Source organism: Saccopteryx bilineata, chromosome 7, assembly GCF_036850765.1.
Source record: "Saccopteryx bilineata isolate mSacBil1 chromosome 7, mSacBil1_pri_phased_curated, whole genome shotgun sequence".
Lineage (NCBI taxonomy): Eukaryota > Metazoa > Chordata > Mammalia > Chiroptera > Emballonuridae > Saccopteryx > Saccopteryx bilineata.
The window spans coordinates 41,709,311-41,728,247 of record NC_089496.1 but is presented as its reverse complement, the minus strand read 5'-3'; the positions used below and the strand labels follow the sequence as shown (position 1 = coordinate 41,728,247).

Sequence of the window (18,937 nt, the reverse complement as noted above, 5' to 3'; positions counted from 1 at the left end):
AACTATCCTCTCGCCTTTATTTTCAACATAATACTGACTTTTTAAAGAGTCCAGGACAATTGTTTATAGAAAACCTCTTCTTTTTAGATTGGTCTGATTATATGCATTTACATATTAAATTTATTGAAATTTCACATAGTATGTGTGTGTGTGTGTGTGTATATAAAATGCTTGTGAAATTTCAGTGTTCCACAGGGCCACATTAAACAACTTTTTATGTGTCAAAACTATAAATGAAATCACTTGACCTTAGCCAAAATGCCAAGAAGCAATTAAGCCTATAAATGAAATCAAAAGGCAAACAACAAATTGGAAAATAATTGCAATTCCAGGATCTTGTCTCTTTTCATCCTTTATTTTTCAGACAGGAGAAGAAAAAAAATGTCATGTCTGACATATGGTAGACAGTTTTAGTTACAAATGCAGATAAAACCCTCACTGATCAAGTTTCTACATCGTTCAAATAGAGAAACTAGTAGGAAAACCAGGAGCCGCCTCCTTTGGAAAATCATAATATGTAATTTCAAATAAATGCCCCAGAGTGTACAGAAATTCAGATATCTACACAAGACTGTCCACGCTCTGAGTGCTGGGCCATGTGCCTAGCAACATGCCGATATGCAGAAAGCACTAAATAAATGTCCATGGGATAAATGAAGGAATGAATAACATTTCTTTGCACAGCTGGGCAGGGCAGGGCAGGTTGCCATAGAAATATTCAGACTTATTGATTAGATTATTGTTATTTAGTATGACAAGCACCTGCATCATAGTAGAGGGTTGACCTGTTATTATTCCGTCAGGAGCTCATGTATGTTCATTGAAATGTGATTCCGTTAGCTTGGACCATGATCTTAAGGACAGGAATACAGTACATTGGTATAATGCATGTGTTTATATGGAAAGCCAGAAAGCGTCCAGCCTCTCCTACTAGGTATCTTAGGTCAGACTCTAATGAATAGTGCCTTCTCCCCTTACTCTCTGGACACAGCACGTCTATCCTACTAATGATATTAAGACACTCTAAGCGAAACAAAAATCATAACGAAAGAAAGCACCGTGGACTGCTTTTTATCAGTTATATAACACAGCTGAGGTTGCGTGCAGTATAATTCCTCTTCACTTCTCTAAAATGTCATTTAACCCATAAAAAAATTTTAAAAAAATTGGACCTCCCTAAACCACAATATGTATTTTACATTAATCTTTAGGGGGAAAAGTTAATCATCATCTACTTAGCATAGCTCACAAACATGGCACTGAAGAGTGAGCTGTTGGTCAGAAATTAGGCTGAAGAAAGAATTCCCGGTTGGTTCTTAAGCAGTGGGTCTTTTTCCTGGCTTCTGGGGAAGAACTTGACCTTTGCGTGCTCGAGGAAAACATTCAGGCCTTTGCCTTTGATCCCAGTGCTGTTTTCTATCGGTTTGTATTTCTTGTGTTTTCTGAAAGCAATGTGTTAGAAAGATTTTTTAAAAAGATCTTCAGTTGGAATATACTACTTAGCACAGGCTTTTGCATGCCTACTGCCAAAGGTTTAATTTCATTTAACCTAATCTTTTAAGACACTGATGTCTTATGGAAATATATTTTCTCTTCTTCATGCAAGAAATTTGAGATTATGTGTTAAATATTAAGCTGACACAATTTTGTAGTTACTGACATCTGGTAGCGTTTTTAGGATTAAAAACACACAAAACCACAGCAAAATCAACAGGCTAGTTTGGTATTCATCAGTCAATGGAAGATTTTTCCTCCCCCACACAAAATGGTTAAAAGGCAAAAAAGCGAAAGTGGCCCATTTGTACAGCACATTGCTACTCACTTTCAACAATATACTAGAGTGCTTTAAAATCTTAGAACAAGCAACTTACTTGTACACCAAGAGGGCGATCACAGTGACAAATACAGCCAGGCAGCCAATGGAGACCAGGGCACCATTTGCCATTCTTAAAGGGGAGCCTGGGTCTCAAAACAGAAGAAAGACCGTATTAGTGACATCTTCCACCTAGAGGACATGCTGCTTGAAATGCAATTAAGTAAATGACAAAGGGAGCTCTCAGAAGATATATGGCTCCCTCCGGGCTTTCAGTAATCTTTTCCATTAAATAATACATAGTCTTTGGGTCAGTTTATCTTCCATTTAGAGAATGAGTTAGCATGTCTGGAACACAGTGGTAAGGGCTCAGGAGAGAGATGTCATGTCCTGAAGACACCTGCTCAGGCCTCAGCTGACCCAGCAGTGCCCACGTGATAGAGGGCTCTGTGGCCTTCCTGCCCATTCGTCCGGCCTCACCTCCCCCTACCTACCTTCCAGCTGTGCTAAAAATCCTGGCAGTTGCCCATCCTCCCTACACTCTTTCAAATGTCCACGCCCTCTGCTGGGAATGTTCTTCCTCAGCCTATCTCAGTGTCCACCCTTTTAGGATGCCTTCCAGACATTCATGAGGCAGCGGTCACCCCTTCCTTTGTCAGTGCTCTGCCTGCCTTTCTTCCTCTGCCTCCATCACGTTGTGCTGCGGTCACTTCCTTACACGTATTTTTCTCCTACTAAGTTGTGAGAACCGTGAAGCAAGGATTAGGTCTTCTCTTTACTCCTGTAACCCAGCAAATCAACGAGTCTTGTCTCTGCCACCAAAGTATAACTAGAGCTTATCTATTTTTCCTCCGCCTCCTCTGCCACCATGCGGTCCCAGCCACCAGCCCTCTCCCCGGAGAGGACCTCTGAATTTTCTACCTGCTTCCAGTTTTACCTCCAATGATCCTTGCTGCACTCAGCAGTCAGCATGATTTTCTAAAAGCATTAATTCAGATCCTGCTTCAAACCCACCAGGGTTCCCCTTCCACACAGAATAGAGCCCTAACCCTACTGGTGGCCTACAAGGATCTAAAGGGGCTGCTCCTAGTTAAAATTCAGGTCTCAGTTCAGAGGAGGCCCCTCAGCCAGCTGGTGCTGCTGGGTGGGCAGGACTTCCACTGACCTCCCAGTCTAAAAAGCCCGTGTTTGTCCCCGCTCTCCCAGGCTAGTAGCTCTCCGTGCCCTAACCTTGTTTTATTTTCTTCACAGCGCCATCTTATTGCCTGTTTCTACCCGCAAAAGCAAGGGTCTTCTTCATCTTGCTCCCCACTCTATCTAGAGCTGGAGATCTTGTGTCTAGAGCTGGGAGGGGCATGGAGTAGATGCTCAGTAAATATTTGTTGAAAGAATTGCAGCTGTTTCACAGATGTTCAATGAATCAATGAATAAAACTCACTTCAGCTAAAAGTCTATGGATTTGCCTTTGAGCAACGGTCTAGCTCTGAAATTCTGACTTTGACGCTTGAGTCATCAAGTTACAATCTCAGTGGATTGAAAGCTCTTCTGAACTTCTTTATTTGGATTTTTGAAAATGGCTTGGGTCACACCTAAGAAAACTTATAGAAACATTTAATTCAGGTGAGAGAACAGTGGTTTGCCAGTGCTGAGGAAGCTTCCTGGACGAGGTATGACTCTAAAGGCAATTCTAAAACAGCTGTAGCCCTGGCCAGTTGGCTCAGCGGTAGAGTGTTGGCCCAGTGTGTGTAAGTCCCGGGTTCGATTCCCAGCCAGGGAACACAGGAGAAGCGCCCATCTGCCTCTCCCCCCTCCCTCCTCTCCTTCCTCTCCCTCTCTTCCTCTCCCATAGCCAAAGCTCCATTGGAGTAAAGTTGGCTCTGGCACTGAAGATAGCTCCATGGCCTCCATCTCAGGCACGAGAATAGCACCAGATGGGCAGAGCATTGCCCCCTGGTGGGCATGCCAGGTGGATCCCGGTCGGGTGCATGTGGGAGTCTGTCTCTCTCTGCCTCCCCGCTTCTCACTTTAGAAAAATACAAAAAAACAAACAAACAAAAAACAGCTGTGGCCATAGCAGCGCCTGGAGGTGACAGTGCTGAGGGCTGCAGCCACCTCTTTCTGCCCTGACCTCCCAGCTCTTCACTCTAGGCCAGTGCACTCCGCCCGCCAGGAAGAATTCCTTCCTTTATATCAGGGGTCGGGAACCTTTTTGGCTGAGAAAGCCATGAATGCCACAGATTTTAAAATGTAATTTTGTGAGAGCCGTACAATGACCTGTGTACGTTAGGTATTATCCAATAAAAATTTGGTGTTTTCCCAGAGGACAGCTGTGATAGGCTCCAGCCACCCGCAACCATGAACAAGAGCGGTAGGAAACAAATGGATTGTAATGCATGAGAATGTTTTGTATCTTTAACATTATTTTTTTTATTAAAGATTTGTCTTTGGCCCTGACCGGTTGGCTCAGCGGTAGAGTGTCGGCCTGGAGTGCGGGGGACCCGGGTTCGATTCCCGGCCAGGGCACACAGGAGAAGCGCCCATTTGCTTCTCCACACCCCTCCTTCCTCTTTGTCTCTCTCTTCCCCTCCTGCAGCCAAGGCTCCATTGAAGCAAAAGATGGCCTGGGCACTGGGGATGGCTCCTTGGCCTCTGCCCCAGGCGCTAGAGTGGCTCTGGTCGCGGCAGAGCATCGCCCCCTGGTGGGCAGAGCGTCGCCCCTGGTGGGCGTGCCGGGTGGATCCCGGTCAGGCGCATGCGGGAGTCTGTCTGACTGTCTCTCCCCATTTCCAGCTTCAGAAAAAAAATACAAAAAAAAAAAAAAAAAGATTTGTCTTTGAGCCAGATGCAGCCATGAAAAGAGCCACATCTGGCTCGTGAGCCATAGGTTCCCGACCCCTGCTTTATATTCTTGTGTTTTGGTTTTTTTTAATCTACACCGTGGATCCTACTAACAATAAGCCCTCATACAAAAATAATTATATATATGGTTACTAATGTTTTTCTTTGAAAGAAGTTACAGCTGTCCCCTCTTTTTAAAAGGATGTATTTATGGATTTTAGAGAAGAGAGAGAGAGGGGAGAGAGAAAAGGGGAGTGGGCAGCGAGCATCAGCTTATAGTAGTTGTCTCCTGTATGTGCCTTGCTTGGGCAAGCCTGGGGTTTTGAACTGGCGACCTCAGCCTTCCAGGTCAATGCTTTATCCACTGCGCCACCACAGGTCAGGCTAAAGCTGCTTTTTATATTAATGACTAAATATGTGTAAGTACATTTTACCTCCTGAGATAGGCTCCAAGTCCAAAGGAATTATTTGTGAGTTAGTCTCTCGGTTGCATCTGAAAATACTCAAATTAAGGGGCAAACTAAGGGCTGTAATGTGTGTCCAGTTTAATCTCCCTCCCATCCCACCGTGTAACCCTCTATCTAAGACAGTGGTTCGCAACCTTTCTAATGCCGTGACCCCGCAATACAGTTCCTCATGTTGCGGTGACCCCAAACCAAAAAATAATTTTGGTGGCTACTTCATAACTGTAATTTTGCTACAGTTATGATTTGGAATGTAAATACCTGATATGCATTATGTATTTTCCGATGGCTTTAGGCGACCCCGCTGGGGTCGCAACCCACAGGTTGAGAACTGCTGCTCTAAGAGATAAAGCAGTAGCTTACAATAAAATTGGTATAAATGAAATTCAGTAAGGGGTACTGTAGAGACCTTATTTTGAGATCGAGGAATTCTGGAAGCCACCAGTAAATGAAAATTTCTGAACAAATTTTTTTTTTTTTTTTGCTTACTTTGTAAACATTTTACCTCTCCAAGCATTAGGAGGGTAAAGGTTAGTTTTTCTGGCAAGCATCCGAGGAATGGGTACCTTGGTTTGCTACAATCTCCGTGTGATGTCTGGTGCCATTTGGGAAGGGAAGCATGGCAAGTGAGAAAGGAGCAAGGAGTCTACCTGGCTTCTCATTTCTCTTCCTGGCTTCATATCTTTGCCCATGTGGACCTAATGACAACACGACACCAGCCTCCCCTGTCACAGTTTCACTGGAGAACACTGTTATTTTATGATGTTGGTTCCCACTTCCCCCTTGAAATAGAAACCTGCCCGAGCATGCAGTGATCATCTCCTATTATTACTGCTCTGCGATCATAGCTGAGTCATTTTCATCAAAAGGCTTTCCTCTGGCCACTGTTTCACTCCATTTCTCTCTCTCTCTCTCTCTCTCTCTCTCTCTCTCATCCCTTCCCTTCACTTCCCTTCCCTAAATAGATTTGCTATTGGACTTGAATGCCAGTCCCCGAATCTACATTAATTCTGATAATTTTTGCTAAAATAAAATTGAACATTGATAACAAAGCTCAGACAGTCTCTACTATTGAACACAACACCCTTTATCAGCAATGTGATATGCTCTACACAACCATTAAACCAAACTCACGTCTGCCCAGGACAGAGAGGAGGGTGCTGGTGAGGGCCAGACTCGCGTCATCACCCAGGGTGAGGTTCATGCAGTACGTCCCGGACCCGTTGAAGGCTCGTCTCACCGTCAGCAGGCACGCGTCGCCCACGTCCACATCCACAGGGCTGCAGACAGTATCCTGGGCGATCTGACAGGTGGGGTCGGAAATGATGGTACAGACCTCTGTGGGAATGCTGAGCGCGTGAAGGGCACAGAGAGGGGGAGAGAGGAAAGTAACAGCGTTAAAGGGAAAATCATTACATTTCTATAAAATTGAGCTTTACCTTACTTTTTACTCAAAGCATATAACGTCAAATTGTCATGTACAATTTACCCTTCAACAAGCCTGGGGGTGAGCTACTGTTTCCTCTGTATCCTCCGCAAGGGGTGGCCCTGGGGGTGCATCAGGAAGGAGTTATGTCCCCCGAGGCAAGGGGCTGCTGGGTGTGAAGCCCAAGTCGTTCCCTCCACCTCTGGCTCCCTAAACGCCCGCAGATGTCAGGCAAAGACAGTACTGAACGCCAGAGCCGGCCCTGCTGGGCTCCTGCGGAGGACTCTACAACCACAGCGGGACGATGGAGGGTGGAGCGCTGTTTACTGGGCGCAAGGCTCTGCGTCTTCGACATCCGACGCGGTCTCTGTCTAGTCCACTGCGTCTTCGACGGCCGACGCGGTGTTTGTCTAGTCCTCTCAATGATTTCATGAGGAAAGTAGTATTATCCGAGTGCAGCAGGGGAATAGCACTCAGGGAGGGAACATAATTGGCCCCAGGTCACACAGCAGTTAGAGGTAAAGCTGGGACTTTAACAAGGGACGTTTGACAACCGTCTTGTATCCACTGGGCTACCGTGGCCTTGCATGACTGTCTTAGCAACTGTGTCACTTACGCGCAGACTTCCTGGAGGGGGAGACCGAGCTCTGACACTGGGTCTGATGGGGGTGTGGGTGAGATGGGGGCACACCTTGGCCTCCGCAACAGCTTCGCGTCTCTAGCTGGGTTTCTCTCTAGTTTCTGTCAATCTCATCGCGCCCCTCTGCCCCAGCTGAGAACTCAGCTATCATTTTTATACTGGCCCATGCTCTTGGTTAATTTATACATTTGCACACCTATACATTCTAACTGCTTGATTTACATTTATATGAATCAGTTAATTCACTAAGTTAATTTATTGATATAGTACCTATATTAATTTATATATTCTTAGTCTATTGCTATAACCAAACCATAGAAAGCCAAATTATGTAACGCATTAGAAGGGCTTTGTAAATTATAAAGTGAGAGGATTATCAGGCATTGCTAGGGATTAACGCTAGGACACAGCTATCCTACATTGGCCTCTGCCGCTCCAGGGAGCCTCAGGGAGCCTCAGGGAGCTTGAGAGCAGGGTTCTGAGCCAGACCGTGGCCTGTGAACTGTGCTCTGCCCGCTACCCACTGTCCATGGGGGCAAGTTCTATAACCACCGTGGCCCCATCTGTAAAATGAGGGTTGTGTGAGGATGCAATGGGAGAACAGATGCAAAATGTTAAGAACATAGTAAGCGTTTGATAATAATTATTGTTCAACTTCATCAACAGTTAAAAGTAATGAGCGCTTCTCAAGTCTAGTGAAACAAATGTGTGCTTGAGAGTGGCTCGCAGGCCCCTCCCCTGCCCTGGCTTCCTGATGATCGAGGGAAGCAGATTAACTCAGAAGGGGGGACTGCAGTCAAGGCCTCTGCTGAGCCCTGGGGCCCTCACTCGACCTGTCCCTCTGATTGAGACGATGTACTCACGTCCCTTGGCAGGTCACGATGAAATCCATCAAGGAGTTGTCGGGCTGTGGCACAGGCATCAGAACTTCTGTCATCTCAATGATGTTAACTTCTAGAATTCCCTCTAACAAAACAACCCCCCGTAGAAAAATGCATCAAAATACAGTGGAAACCAACCCAAATCCAGCTGCTCCTGAATAAATCAGAAGGTTAAACAAAATGGGGACAGCCGCTCGCCACACCAGATCCAGGACTCTGTGCGTCTGTTAGCAGGCAGCACCCCCTATGGGCAGGTGGTTCAGGGTGTTAGAGGGCAGCACCCCCTACGGGCAGGTGGTTCAGGGTGTTAGAAGGCAGCACCCTCTACGGGCAGGTGGTTCAGGGTGTTAGAGGGCAGCACCCTCTACGGGCAGGTGGTTCAGGGTGTTAGAGGGCAGCACCCACTCTGGGCAGGTGGTTCAGGGTGTTAGAGGGTAGCACCCTCTACGGGCAGGTGGTTCAGGGTGTTAGAAGGCAGCACCCTCTATGGGCAGGTGGCTCAGGGTGTTAGAGGGCAGCACCCTCTATGGGCAGGTGGTTCAGGGTGTTAGAGGGCAGCACCCCCTACGGGCAGGTGGCTCAGGGTGTTGGAGGGCAGCACCCCCTACGGGCAGGTGGTTCAGGGTGTTAGAGGGCAGCACCCCCTATGGGCAGGTGGTTCAGGAAAAGGTGCCCCTGGGGGCACACAGCCCCAGGGCCAGGCCTTGGCCAGCATCTCGCAGTGAGGTGGCTCAGACCCAGGGGCACAGCATTTGTTTTGCCCCATCCCCAGAACCAGGGTGCACACACGGGCTTCGGACCCCACCTGCCTTTCCTGTGTGCTGTGCTTAAAATGCACAGCTGTGTTTGGTAGCCTCTTCATTCATGTTTCTTACATGCACGGTGTGTGCCTTTGTGAAATCAGCTAGGGGAAGAGGAAGCTGTGGGGACTGTTACTGGCTTTCTTTCCAGACTTGCTCATGAGATTTCTGGGAGGCCCAGGGTCGGAGAGCCAGGCCCCACATAGGCTCATCAGTGTGGATGTCTCATGGGGGGCTCACTTCCACTAGGACATGGGTAGGAAGGCTGGGGCGGGCAGGTGGGAATCTAGAAACTAGTAGAATCTTTGCTTGTCTACATGCGGTATCACCTTGGACAGAGAGTGGGTGTAACCTGCTCCCCACACCCCCTCCAGAGTCAATGAAGTGAGTGGGTGGCCCGGGATCGATTCTAACACCCTCCCCCTGCTAGTCTTACCAACAACTTTGATGATGGCTTTGAAGAAACCATATCTGTTAATATGGCAGTCTTCACTCGGAATCTCCCTCGACTCCAGGAGGCTGTCACCAGCAGGTGCTGGAAAGTTTGAATAATGGAGTTTAGATTAGTTGCTGAGAGTGTAAAAGATGTATATGACAGAACCAAAAATCTAACACCTGTCTCTCTGCTCTTGAAAAAAAACATCAAGAATCCTATACTTTTAAACTGCTGTAGAGATTTGAACTAAATGTGTAATGATTCCTATCAATGTGAAAGCTATAAGGCATTGTCATTGGTAAATCATGTAACTAAACACAATCCTGTATCTTGTGTGAACACAGAAATCAAATGAAAGGTAGAAGCCATGTTTAAGTGTGTGATATGATAATCATGATGAAATAAAGCTGGCCATAATAGACAAAGTCATATTTTAATTTTGGAGGCAGATATTCTGGGCTCAAATTCTAGGTCCCTTGTTTTTAGCTGTCTGAGACCACGGGCATATCATTTAGCCTCTCTTTGCCTCAATTTACTCGTCTGTAACATAGGAATAATACTTCCTGACCTAGTAGGGTTGAACTATAAAACCTAGATGAGGTATATAAAACCCGCTTCTTGTGTCTGCCACACGGGAAGTACTTCCTAGACCTCAGTTTCCTTATCCCACATGTCCTTCTGTACATCTGTTTAGATAGGGTAGGCTATGACATAGATAAAATATAGAATTTAAAACAGTAAGGTTGGTGCATAACAGATTAAGAAATAAGCAATATTGAAGAAGGCAATCTCCCACCCCACCCTGTTGGATGTTTCTTAGTTCCAAACGCCCTCTCTTCTGGAGGACAAATACCCCATCCCACCCCCCTTTGTCAAGTCATGGGCCGACTCCTCGCATCACCTTGGGACCCATAAGTATTACCATCGCTACCCTCCACTCTCCTAGCTGTCTTAAGGCACTTCGGGGTTGATTATGATTGATCTAACGTCTTTCGATAAAGTCAGGCAGCTTCCCTTCACAATAAAACTTAACCTGTAATGTTACTACTTTATATCTTGTGGTCTAACTTATGGAAAATAATAACAGAAATTTAAAATAATATTTCACTGACTTAAAATACATTTTTATACATATTACAGAAATAGATTCTAAGAAACACAAGGAGCTTACTAAAAATGTAATTCAAGATAGATTAACATTAAATAACATAACATTAAGCCCTTTACCATTCAGGAATTTCTAGACAGTTGGCACCTGGAATTTATTTTTAATTTTACACTTGTAAAATTGAAATTAAATCAAAATTAAATTTGTAAGGAAGATCATCAATACTTGTAGATAAGGAAACTGATTCTCCTATAGAAATACCAGAACAAAGATATGTGTTTAGAGCTTTTTGTTTGTTTGTTTTTAAGAGATGGATAGATAGGGACAGACAGGAACGGAGAGAGATGAGAAGCATCAATCATCAGTTTTTCGTTGCGCGTTGCAGCACCTTAGTTGTTCATTGATTGCTTTCTCACGTGCCTTGACCGCGGGCCTTCAGCAGACCGAGTAACCCCTTGCTCGAGCCAGTGACCTTGGTCCAAACTGGTGAGCTTTGCTCAAACCAGTTGAGCCTGCGCTCAAGCTGGCGACCTGGGGGTCTCGAACTTGGGTCCTTCCTCATCCCAGTCGGACACTCTACCCACTGTGCCACCGCCTGGTCAGGCTAGAGTTGTTCAGTGCAGTTATATTTCTGATTGGAATTAGGATTTGCCTAATGATCCATCAATAAGAGAATGGCTGAGTATGAGTAAATAAATTATAGTTTATATATACTATGAAATACTATGTAGCCAGTGAGTTAGATTTACACATATTGATAATAAAAAGAGGCCTATGATGTTTATTAAGTTGAAAAGAGAAATTATAGAAAATTATATTTGTATATATACTGATATATCATAAAATCATTTACATAAAAACCAAAACAATAAACCCTATGTGTATTTGTAACATATATTTGTAAATGCATAGAAAATGATCTGGAAAGAAACATTCCCAACTGTTCACAGGATTTAACTCTTGGGAGGAGAGTGTAAATAAGAACATTCACTTTTAGTCTAGATTTCTATATTTGAATTTTTATTAAGGAACGAGCATTCCTTTTGTAATTTAAAATATTTCAAAAAAGAATGAATCAAAATAAGTAATACATTATAGGGTCTCAATTTACATATGTTTGGTTTAATAAGATCCTGTTTTATTAATAACATTACTATGACAGTTTCTTATTTATAACCAACAGGTTTTTGGTAAAAACAATGACAAGTTTGGACATCATGATGGTGCATTCCCTCTGTGCTTGGTGATGGCGCCCTCTTGTGTCTGACGAGAGGATGTCGGTCTATTATAATCCCCTGGATCCTGGGATGCTAAGATATACTAATAGCGTGTGTGGGGAAGGGCTCTTTGGGGGAAGGGCAGAGCAATCAGATGGAAGCTAAGGCTTCCCAAAGTAGACTCTTAAGAACTTCTTGAATATCCTCATACACCATTAGTAGAGGGTGAAATTTAATTCATTAAACCTTATATCCAGAAAAACTTTAATGTCTGGAGTATTTCCAGCTTGCCAGCCAAGAAATATTCTCAAGGAACATCCTTTTTGGAGCCATTTGGAAAGTGCTTTCGAGTACGGCTGTGTCTTCATGGGACACTAGGTGGATGTGGGCAAAGCAGGGAGGAGAATGGAAGTGGGAAGGAAAGTGGGAGGGGGAGGAAAGGGGGATGGCCCGAACAGTTACAAGGGGCCAGTGTGTCTTCTCACAGCGACAAAAAATAGAGGCAAACGGAATGTGGCTGAGCTAGAAGGGGAAGCATCTGTACACACAAGAAAGGCCAGTGAAAATTAGGACGGTCAAAGAGCTGTATACAAGTCACCTAAGTTTACTTGCCGAGTGACTTTAAATATATGCCTTTTCTTCCATATTCTAACGGCTTGAAATAACAATAAACTGGCTGTAAAAATCAACAGATTTTTGCCAAGGCTGTACACAGTCCTTTTAACTAGGGATCTTATGCTCTAACTCACATGACATTTTTTGTTTTTTGGTTTTTGGCAGTTAATGATCCCCCCCCCCAAAAGGTCGCCTGGAAAACACTTACATAAAGAAGGAGTGGGTTTCGGAGGCCGAGGTGAAGGCGAAGGTGAAGGACAAGGTCCGGGCACTGCAGCGTGCACAGTGAGGTTAAGGGGGAAGGTTCCGTTGAGCACATACGTGTGATTCAAAGTGCGATTGTTGGAAACAAACAGGCCAGTGTTATCCCCGAAGTTCCACTTGTAGTCAATGGCAGACTCGTTCAGGAAGTGGCTGGGATCATGAATTATGACACTGAACATAATAGGGATGTTCCTGAGGAACGTTTCATTGGATGAGTTCCGATTGTTCTTCTGGGACATATTCACAAATACAGCAATCTGATCTAAAAGAGATATTTAAAAAAAAGAATGCATGATTGCTTGATTTTTAAGTGAGTGATTTCAATAATGCTTTTAAGTTAAAAATTAAAATTAGGCATAATTCAGCATCATTTTTCCTTTTCCTATGCTAGTTTTCTAGAGTTTTCCCAAGTTAATCTGGAAACAGAGGAAATACGTCATTAAATAGAAATTTGAGAAGGAATTCAGATGAATTGTAATCTAACCTAGAATACTTGGTTCTGACTCTTTCTTAACCCACTGACATCATCAGAACTAAGTGCCTCATCCTCAGGTACTTTATTTTTAAAATTTTTCCATTAATATGAGAGGGGAGGAGGAAGAGAAAGAGAAGCATCAGCTTGTTGCTCCACTTAGCTGCATACTCATTAATTGCTTCTCATACATGCCTTGATATAGGGATCAAACCCTAGACCTTGGCACACAGGGACGATGCTCTATCCGCTGAGCAACCTGGTCAGAGCCTCACCCTCAGTTACTTTAGCATTCACACCACTCACCTGTTACCACGTACACAGCTTTTGCTTTTGCAATGGGAACATGTCTCCGCCGGTCTCTTCTATAGACAGTTACTTCCATGAGTTGAGGGCCAAGCGTCACATTGGCTGTGTTCATAGAAACATTCGCTGAACTCCGTCCCAATTTCTGGAAATACTGACCTGGGAAAGGTTAGAAATATTTAGGTATTGGTTGCATTAACTGATCATTTAGAGATTGCTCTAGGGAGGGAAAAACAGCACGGGAATGTGGTGTTGGCTGCTTCAGAAAGAAAGTGCTGCACATTTTTTTTTCTTTTTTTACAGAGACAGAGAGTGAGTCAGAGAGAGGGATAGACAGGGACAGACAGACAGGAATGGAGAGAGATGAGAAGCATCAATCATTAGTTTTTCATTGTGCGCTGCAACACCTTAGTTGTTCATTGATTGCTTTCTCATATGTGCCTTGACCACGGGCCTTTGGCAGACCGAGTAACCCCTTGCTGGAGCCAGCGACCTTGGGTTCAAGCTGGTGGGCTTTTTTGCTCAAACCAGATGAGCCCGTGCTCAAGCTGGCGACCTCGGGGTCTCGAACCTGGGTCTTCCGCATCCCAGTCCGACGCTCTATCCACTGCGCCACCGCCTGGTCAGGCTGCACATTTTTATGTAAAACCTTATAAAACATACAGCTAAAGAAACATAATTGTATGGTTAAAATGAACAGAGCTGTATAGAGGAATAATGCAGTCACTGGTTCACAAATAAATACTTTTTATAAATAAGCGATTCGGTGCTTGAAATATGGGTATTTGCCACAGAAAACTCCATGTCAGGTCAAAGACATCATGACATTTGGTGAGGTGACAGACAGGGCCATGAAAGCATTGAAAAAAAGTCAGCTTCCAATCAATGGATTTGAATAGGTAGGCATACTATTTGACATATATTTCATACTTTGTTCAGTTGGAATGTGTTATTAATAGTTTCTTTTGATTTGTAAATAAGTTAATCAAAGAAAGAGAGGCTTTCTCTAATTGATGAAAAAAGACAAAATATTTAGAAACTGGGACACTGCACTGTGGGTAGCAATTTTCAAATACCAGGTGGCAACCTAGTGACATTTTTAACTAAGGACTTAGCAGCTCCGCTAGTAATAACCTAAATTTGCTCCTCCTAAAAATAATCACTTCACCAGTAATAATGCAAAGTAGATGCCACTTGTTAGAAAAAGAAAAATAAAGGTAGGCTATGCCAAAGAAGAGCAGTGGTTAGAATATGTTATTTGCACACAATGGAATATTATGCAGTCATTAAAATAATATATGTAAATAATTTTAATGATGTAGTCAAATGCTCATGATATTAAGAAAAAAATGTGTATACATTTTAATCTTAACCAAAAAATATTATTAAAGAAAACACTATCATGTTAACATATACAATAACCTCTGGTGTTAATTATGGATGACTTATTTTTCATTTTCATTTTGCAAATTTCCTAAAAAGACCATAACTTTCTTTAGTTCTTAAAAATATATTGGACAATATAAAAAAATTAAAGGATAAATCAGCAAATGCCCATCTGTGTGCCAGTCAAATAAATAAATATGAGTGTTTTCCAGATTACTGATTTAGATAAAAAAAATTGAGTTGTTTTGTTTTAAAAAAGAAAGCTGAGGCCCTGGCCGGTTGGCTCAGCGGTAGAGCATCTGCCTAGCGTGCGGAGGACCCAGGTTCGATTCCCGGGCAGGGCACACAGGAGAAGCGCCCATTTGCTTCTCCACCCCTCTGGCGCACCTTCCTCTCTGTCTCTCTCTTCCCCTCCCGCAGCCAAGGCTCCATTGGAGCAAAGATGGCCCGGGCGCTGGGGATGGCTCTGTGGCCTCTGCCTCAGGCGCTAGAGTGGCTCTGGTCGCAACATAGCGACGCCCAGGATGGGCAGAGCATCGCCCCTGGTGGGCGTGCCGGGTGGATCCCGGTTGGGCGCATGCGGGAGTCTGTCTGACTATCTCTCCCTGTTTCCAGCTTCAGAAAAAAAGAAAAAAAAGAAAAAAAAAAAAGAAAGCTGAACCAGTTATTTTTAAAATTTATTATTTCTTTGGTGTCCTGGCGATTTTGCAAGACTAATCAATATTATTTTTTATCTCTTACCCTTTATCCCAGCTGAGGAATGTTAACAGATGAACTATTATTAAACTCTCAGTGTTACTAATTTTGATTATGGAATAAGAAAATATTTTCATTTTAAAGAAAGGCAAAGGAAAAATTCAGAGGGTTTGTAAATCCCACCAAGTGTGTGAAACACGTAGATGAAATTCCCCCTCCGCCGTCGGTGGTGGTGAGGGAACGGCCTTCGGTCAGGGAACACGTTATAGCTCTGGTCGGTGTCATTCCCCCAGTCATCCTCCTCAGTCCATGCTGTCCAGTTGTAAACGTATGGGTCAGGAGACGGACCCGGACCTGGACCTAAACAGAGAGAAAAAGCCATGATTGTCATCTGGACCAAAATGCTCAATGCTTATCATTGAATTAGACTCCTTCCTTCCTTCCTTCCTTCCTTCCTTCCTTCCTTCCTTCCTTCCTTCCTTCCTTCCTTCCTCCCTCCCTCCCTCCCTCCCTCCCTCCCTCCCTCCCTTCCTTCCTTCCATGTGTGGGAGAGACAGAGATAGGGACAGATAGGGACAGACAGACAGGAAGGGAGAGAGATGAGAAACATCAATTCTTCGTGTGGTTCCTTAGTTGTCCATTGATTGATTTCTCATAAGTGCCTTGACGGGAGGGAGGGGGCTACAGCAGACCAAGTAACCCCTTGCTTGAGCCAGTGACCTTGGGCTCAAACTGGTGAGCTTTGCTCAAACCAGATGAGCTCACGCTCAAGCTGGCGAACTTGGGGTCTTGAACCTGGGTCCTCCACATCCCAGTCTGCCGATCTATCCACTGCGCCGCCACCTGGTCAGGCTGAATTAGACACTTCTTAATGTTTTTATCATAACTAGTTTAAATGTAGTTGAACAACAACAGCCCTAATACTCAGAATTCACCCAAAGGAGTATTTATGACCTGTGCATTTTCTTCTGCATATATGTTCAATTTTATTAAGTTTTTATAAGAGAGCAATTATTCAGGAAAGTTTAATCTCGAGATACCAACTTAATATTATTTTATCTTCATACTGGGTCTCTAAATCATGACTGTATTCAAACAAAACTGAGGGTATCTTTTTATTTGGATACACTCTATATGTACTTTTTTCCCTAACTCATCTGACATCATTACTCCTACTCCTAACGACATCAGCACACGTGTCCTAAGAATAAGAATATTCTCTTACATAAACACAATGTCATTCCTACCCCTACCACAGTAATTGAGGGTCACATACTATATTTGAATATTTTGTTCCAGAAGAAAAGAAGAAAGGAAAGAAAGAAGGAAGAGAGGGAAGAAGAGAGGAAGAAAGAGAAAGAGGAGGGGAGGCGGGGGGGGGGAGGGAAAGAGGGAGAGAGGGAGAGGCAGAGCAAGCTAATATGGTAGAACATTTAAACTGCTAGGTGAAGGGTATTTCGGTGCTCAACCCTGCTTTCTATGTTGCTGTATCTATGACATTTTTCATTTTAAACAAGTCATGATCAATAGTTTGTTCATTTAGAACAACTCCTTACCCTTCTGATATTTTAAGTCACTGACATTTATGGAGAAGCTTTTTATTTACCAGTCTATTACAGCCATTAGTATTTTTTTATCCTTAAATTGATCCAAACAAGGCCAGTGGGCACCTCTTCAGGGTGGCTTGTGTGTCCTTGTGACATGTCCCCATTAGTCTCTGGCACTCCCACGCTCGAAGAGATCCCAGGCTCACCTGGTACTTATCCTCCCTGCCACCTGGAATCAGTCATTTCTTCAAGGATCCCCAAGTCTTTTTAGTAGTGACAGATATTTTAATAGAATTTTGGTAAGTCACAAGAACTCTTTCATTGAAAAAAATGTTCACAGGGCTAGATTGTCATTTGAAACACTCATAAAAATCAGCTTTTTTTAAGGAAAAAAAGAGAAAAATGCTATCAAATATTAAATACAACACTTTTTTTTAAAGATTTTATTTATTCATTATAGAGAGGGGGGAGAGAGAGAAGGGGGGAGGAGCAGAAAGCATCAACTCCCATATGTGCCTTGACCAGGCAAGCCCAGGGTTTTGAACCGGCAACCTCAGTGTTTCTAGGTCAAAGCTCTATCCACTGCGCCACCACAGGTCAGGCTAAATACAACACTTTTTAAACTTTCAAATCCTTTATATACAGAATCAAATGTTTTCCTCATAAGAATATGATAAATTAATGAGAAATGAACACATTGACAGTTTAATAGATGTTCTAAATAATAAAATCAGATCATAAGTGCACTTAATAGACTTGTCACTGAAGAATCACAGTAATTAGCTTGGAATTTTTGAGAATGTACAGTTCTAACAAGACAATTTCCCTTGATGTGTCTGTGTTCAGTTGCACTCTTTAATAAAGAGCTTATCTGCTTTCAGAGCAAAACCAATCCAATATATACTGTATATATATTTTTAGCATTTGTGCTAGCCACACAGCACTTGCTTAAGAAGCATTAAGAAATGCTTGTGAGCAGAAATTACCCTGATCAGCAAACATCTGTCAAATTGACTATTCTTTGAATGGCCAAAGCACTTCCAAGTAATAAAACCATAATCTGAGAATCAAGAAGGTGGTCTCTGTCCAATCACCTGGACACAAAGAGAAAACTGAGCATGCAGTGTAGCTTTGAAGAGGGTTCCAAGCAGTGGAAAGCCATCAGTTTGCTGAGATGTCATTGGCTAATGTTGATGAAGGGGCTGGGCGGATTCACACACTCACCCTCCCTGACACCCAACTCGAGGAGAGAGTGACATGGTATGATAGCAGCATTTTGCATTAATTGGAGAAGTACCTGCAAGGATCAAGGTTTCTGAAATGCGTCTCCAGTAGTTTGGAGAACTAGCATGTTCCTGTGACGTGAATAACATTTCCTTACCATTTCTGCAGTTCTTCTCGTAGACTATGTTGCCGTTGGCATCTTCCTTTTGGCATTTAGGGAATACCAGGTTCACCACAAATGTTATATTTGAGCCCACCAGTGCTGGGGAATCACTTCTCAGAGCCGCCTGCACTTCGCCTCCTAGGACAGAGAAAGGTGGAGTTCAATGAGCAAGCATCTCTTTCCTTTCACCGCTGAATGACATGAGGCGGTAACTACTTGTAAGGACCAACCGAGGATCCTTATGCCTCTTTACAATAACTTTTATTTTCTGACTTCCTAACTTTTGCTATCAGAGTACAATATTCTAGAAGATAAATAGAAAAAGCAGCTGACCAGTTAAAGAATTCTCTAAACACAGAAACAACATTCACTTAAAATAATTTTCAAAAATCCGCTCAATTGAACCGAAGTGACAAATATTAAAAGTTCATATCTTTGGCCCTGGTTGGGTAGATCAGTTGGTCAGAGCATCGTCCTGACATGCTGAGGTTGTGGGTTTGATCCCTGGTCAGGGCACATACAAGAAGCACCCAATCATGGCATGGATAAGTGGAACAACAAATCAATATTTCTCTTTCTCTCTGTGTCACTGTCTTTCCCTTTTCCTCTCTAAAAATGAATAAATAAAAATGTTAAAAGTT

At 43.4% G+C, this 18,937-nt stretch overlaps 1 protein-coding gene across 3 annotated transcripts in view; it reads right to left on the bottom strand.

Moving 5' to 3' along the window:
• Positions 1–336: 336 nt before the first annotated feature.
• GPNMB (glycoprotein nmb) overlaps positions 337–18,937 on the bottom strand; it is a 30,268-nt gene continuing 11,667 nt past the window's right edge. Inside the window, exons 3-11 of one of the 3 annotated variants that reach the window (XM_066239811.1) lie at positions 18,291–18,434; positions 15,546–15,716; positions 13,281–13,439; positions 12,447–12,764; positions 9,299–9,397; positions 8,045–8,147; positions 6,250–6,464; positions 1,872–1,965; positions 337–1,442 (exon numbers count right to left, since the gene is read on the bottom strand). In XM_066239811.1, coding sequence (XP_066095908.1) covers positions 1,286–1,442; positions 1,872–1,965; positions 6,250–6,464; positions 8,045–8,147; positions 9,299–9,397; positions 12,447–12,764; positions 13,281–13,439; positions 15,546–15,716; positions 18,291–18,434 — 1,460 coding nt within the window. In that variant the 3' untranslated portion in view covers positions 337–1,285. Of the gene's footprint in view, positions 1,443–1,871; positions 1,966–6,249; positions 6,465–8,044; positions 8,148–9,298; positions 9,398–12,446; positions 12,765–13,280; positions 13,440–15,545; positions 15,723–18,290; positions 18,435–18,937 lie in introns of all 3 variants that reach the window. The other 2 variants (XM_066239809.1, XM_066239810.1) reach the window with 2 other exon arrangements.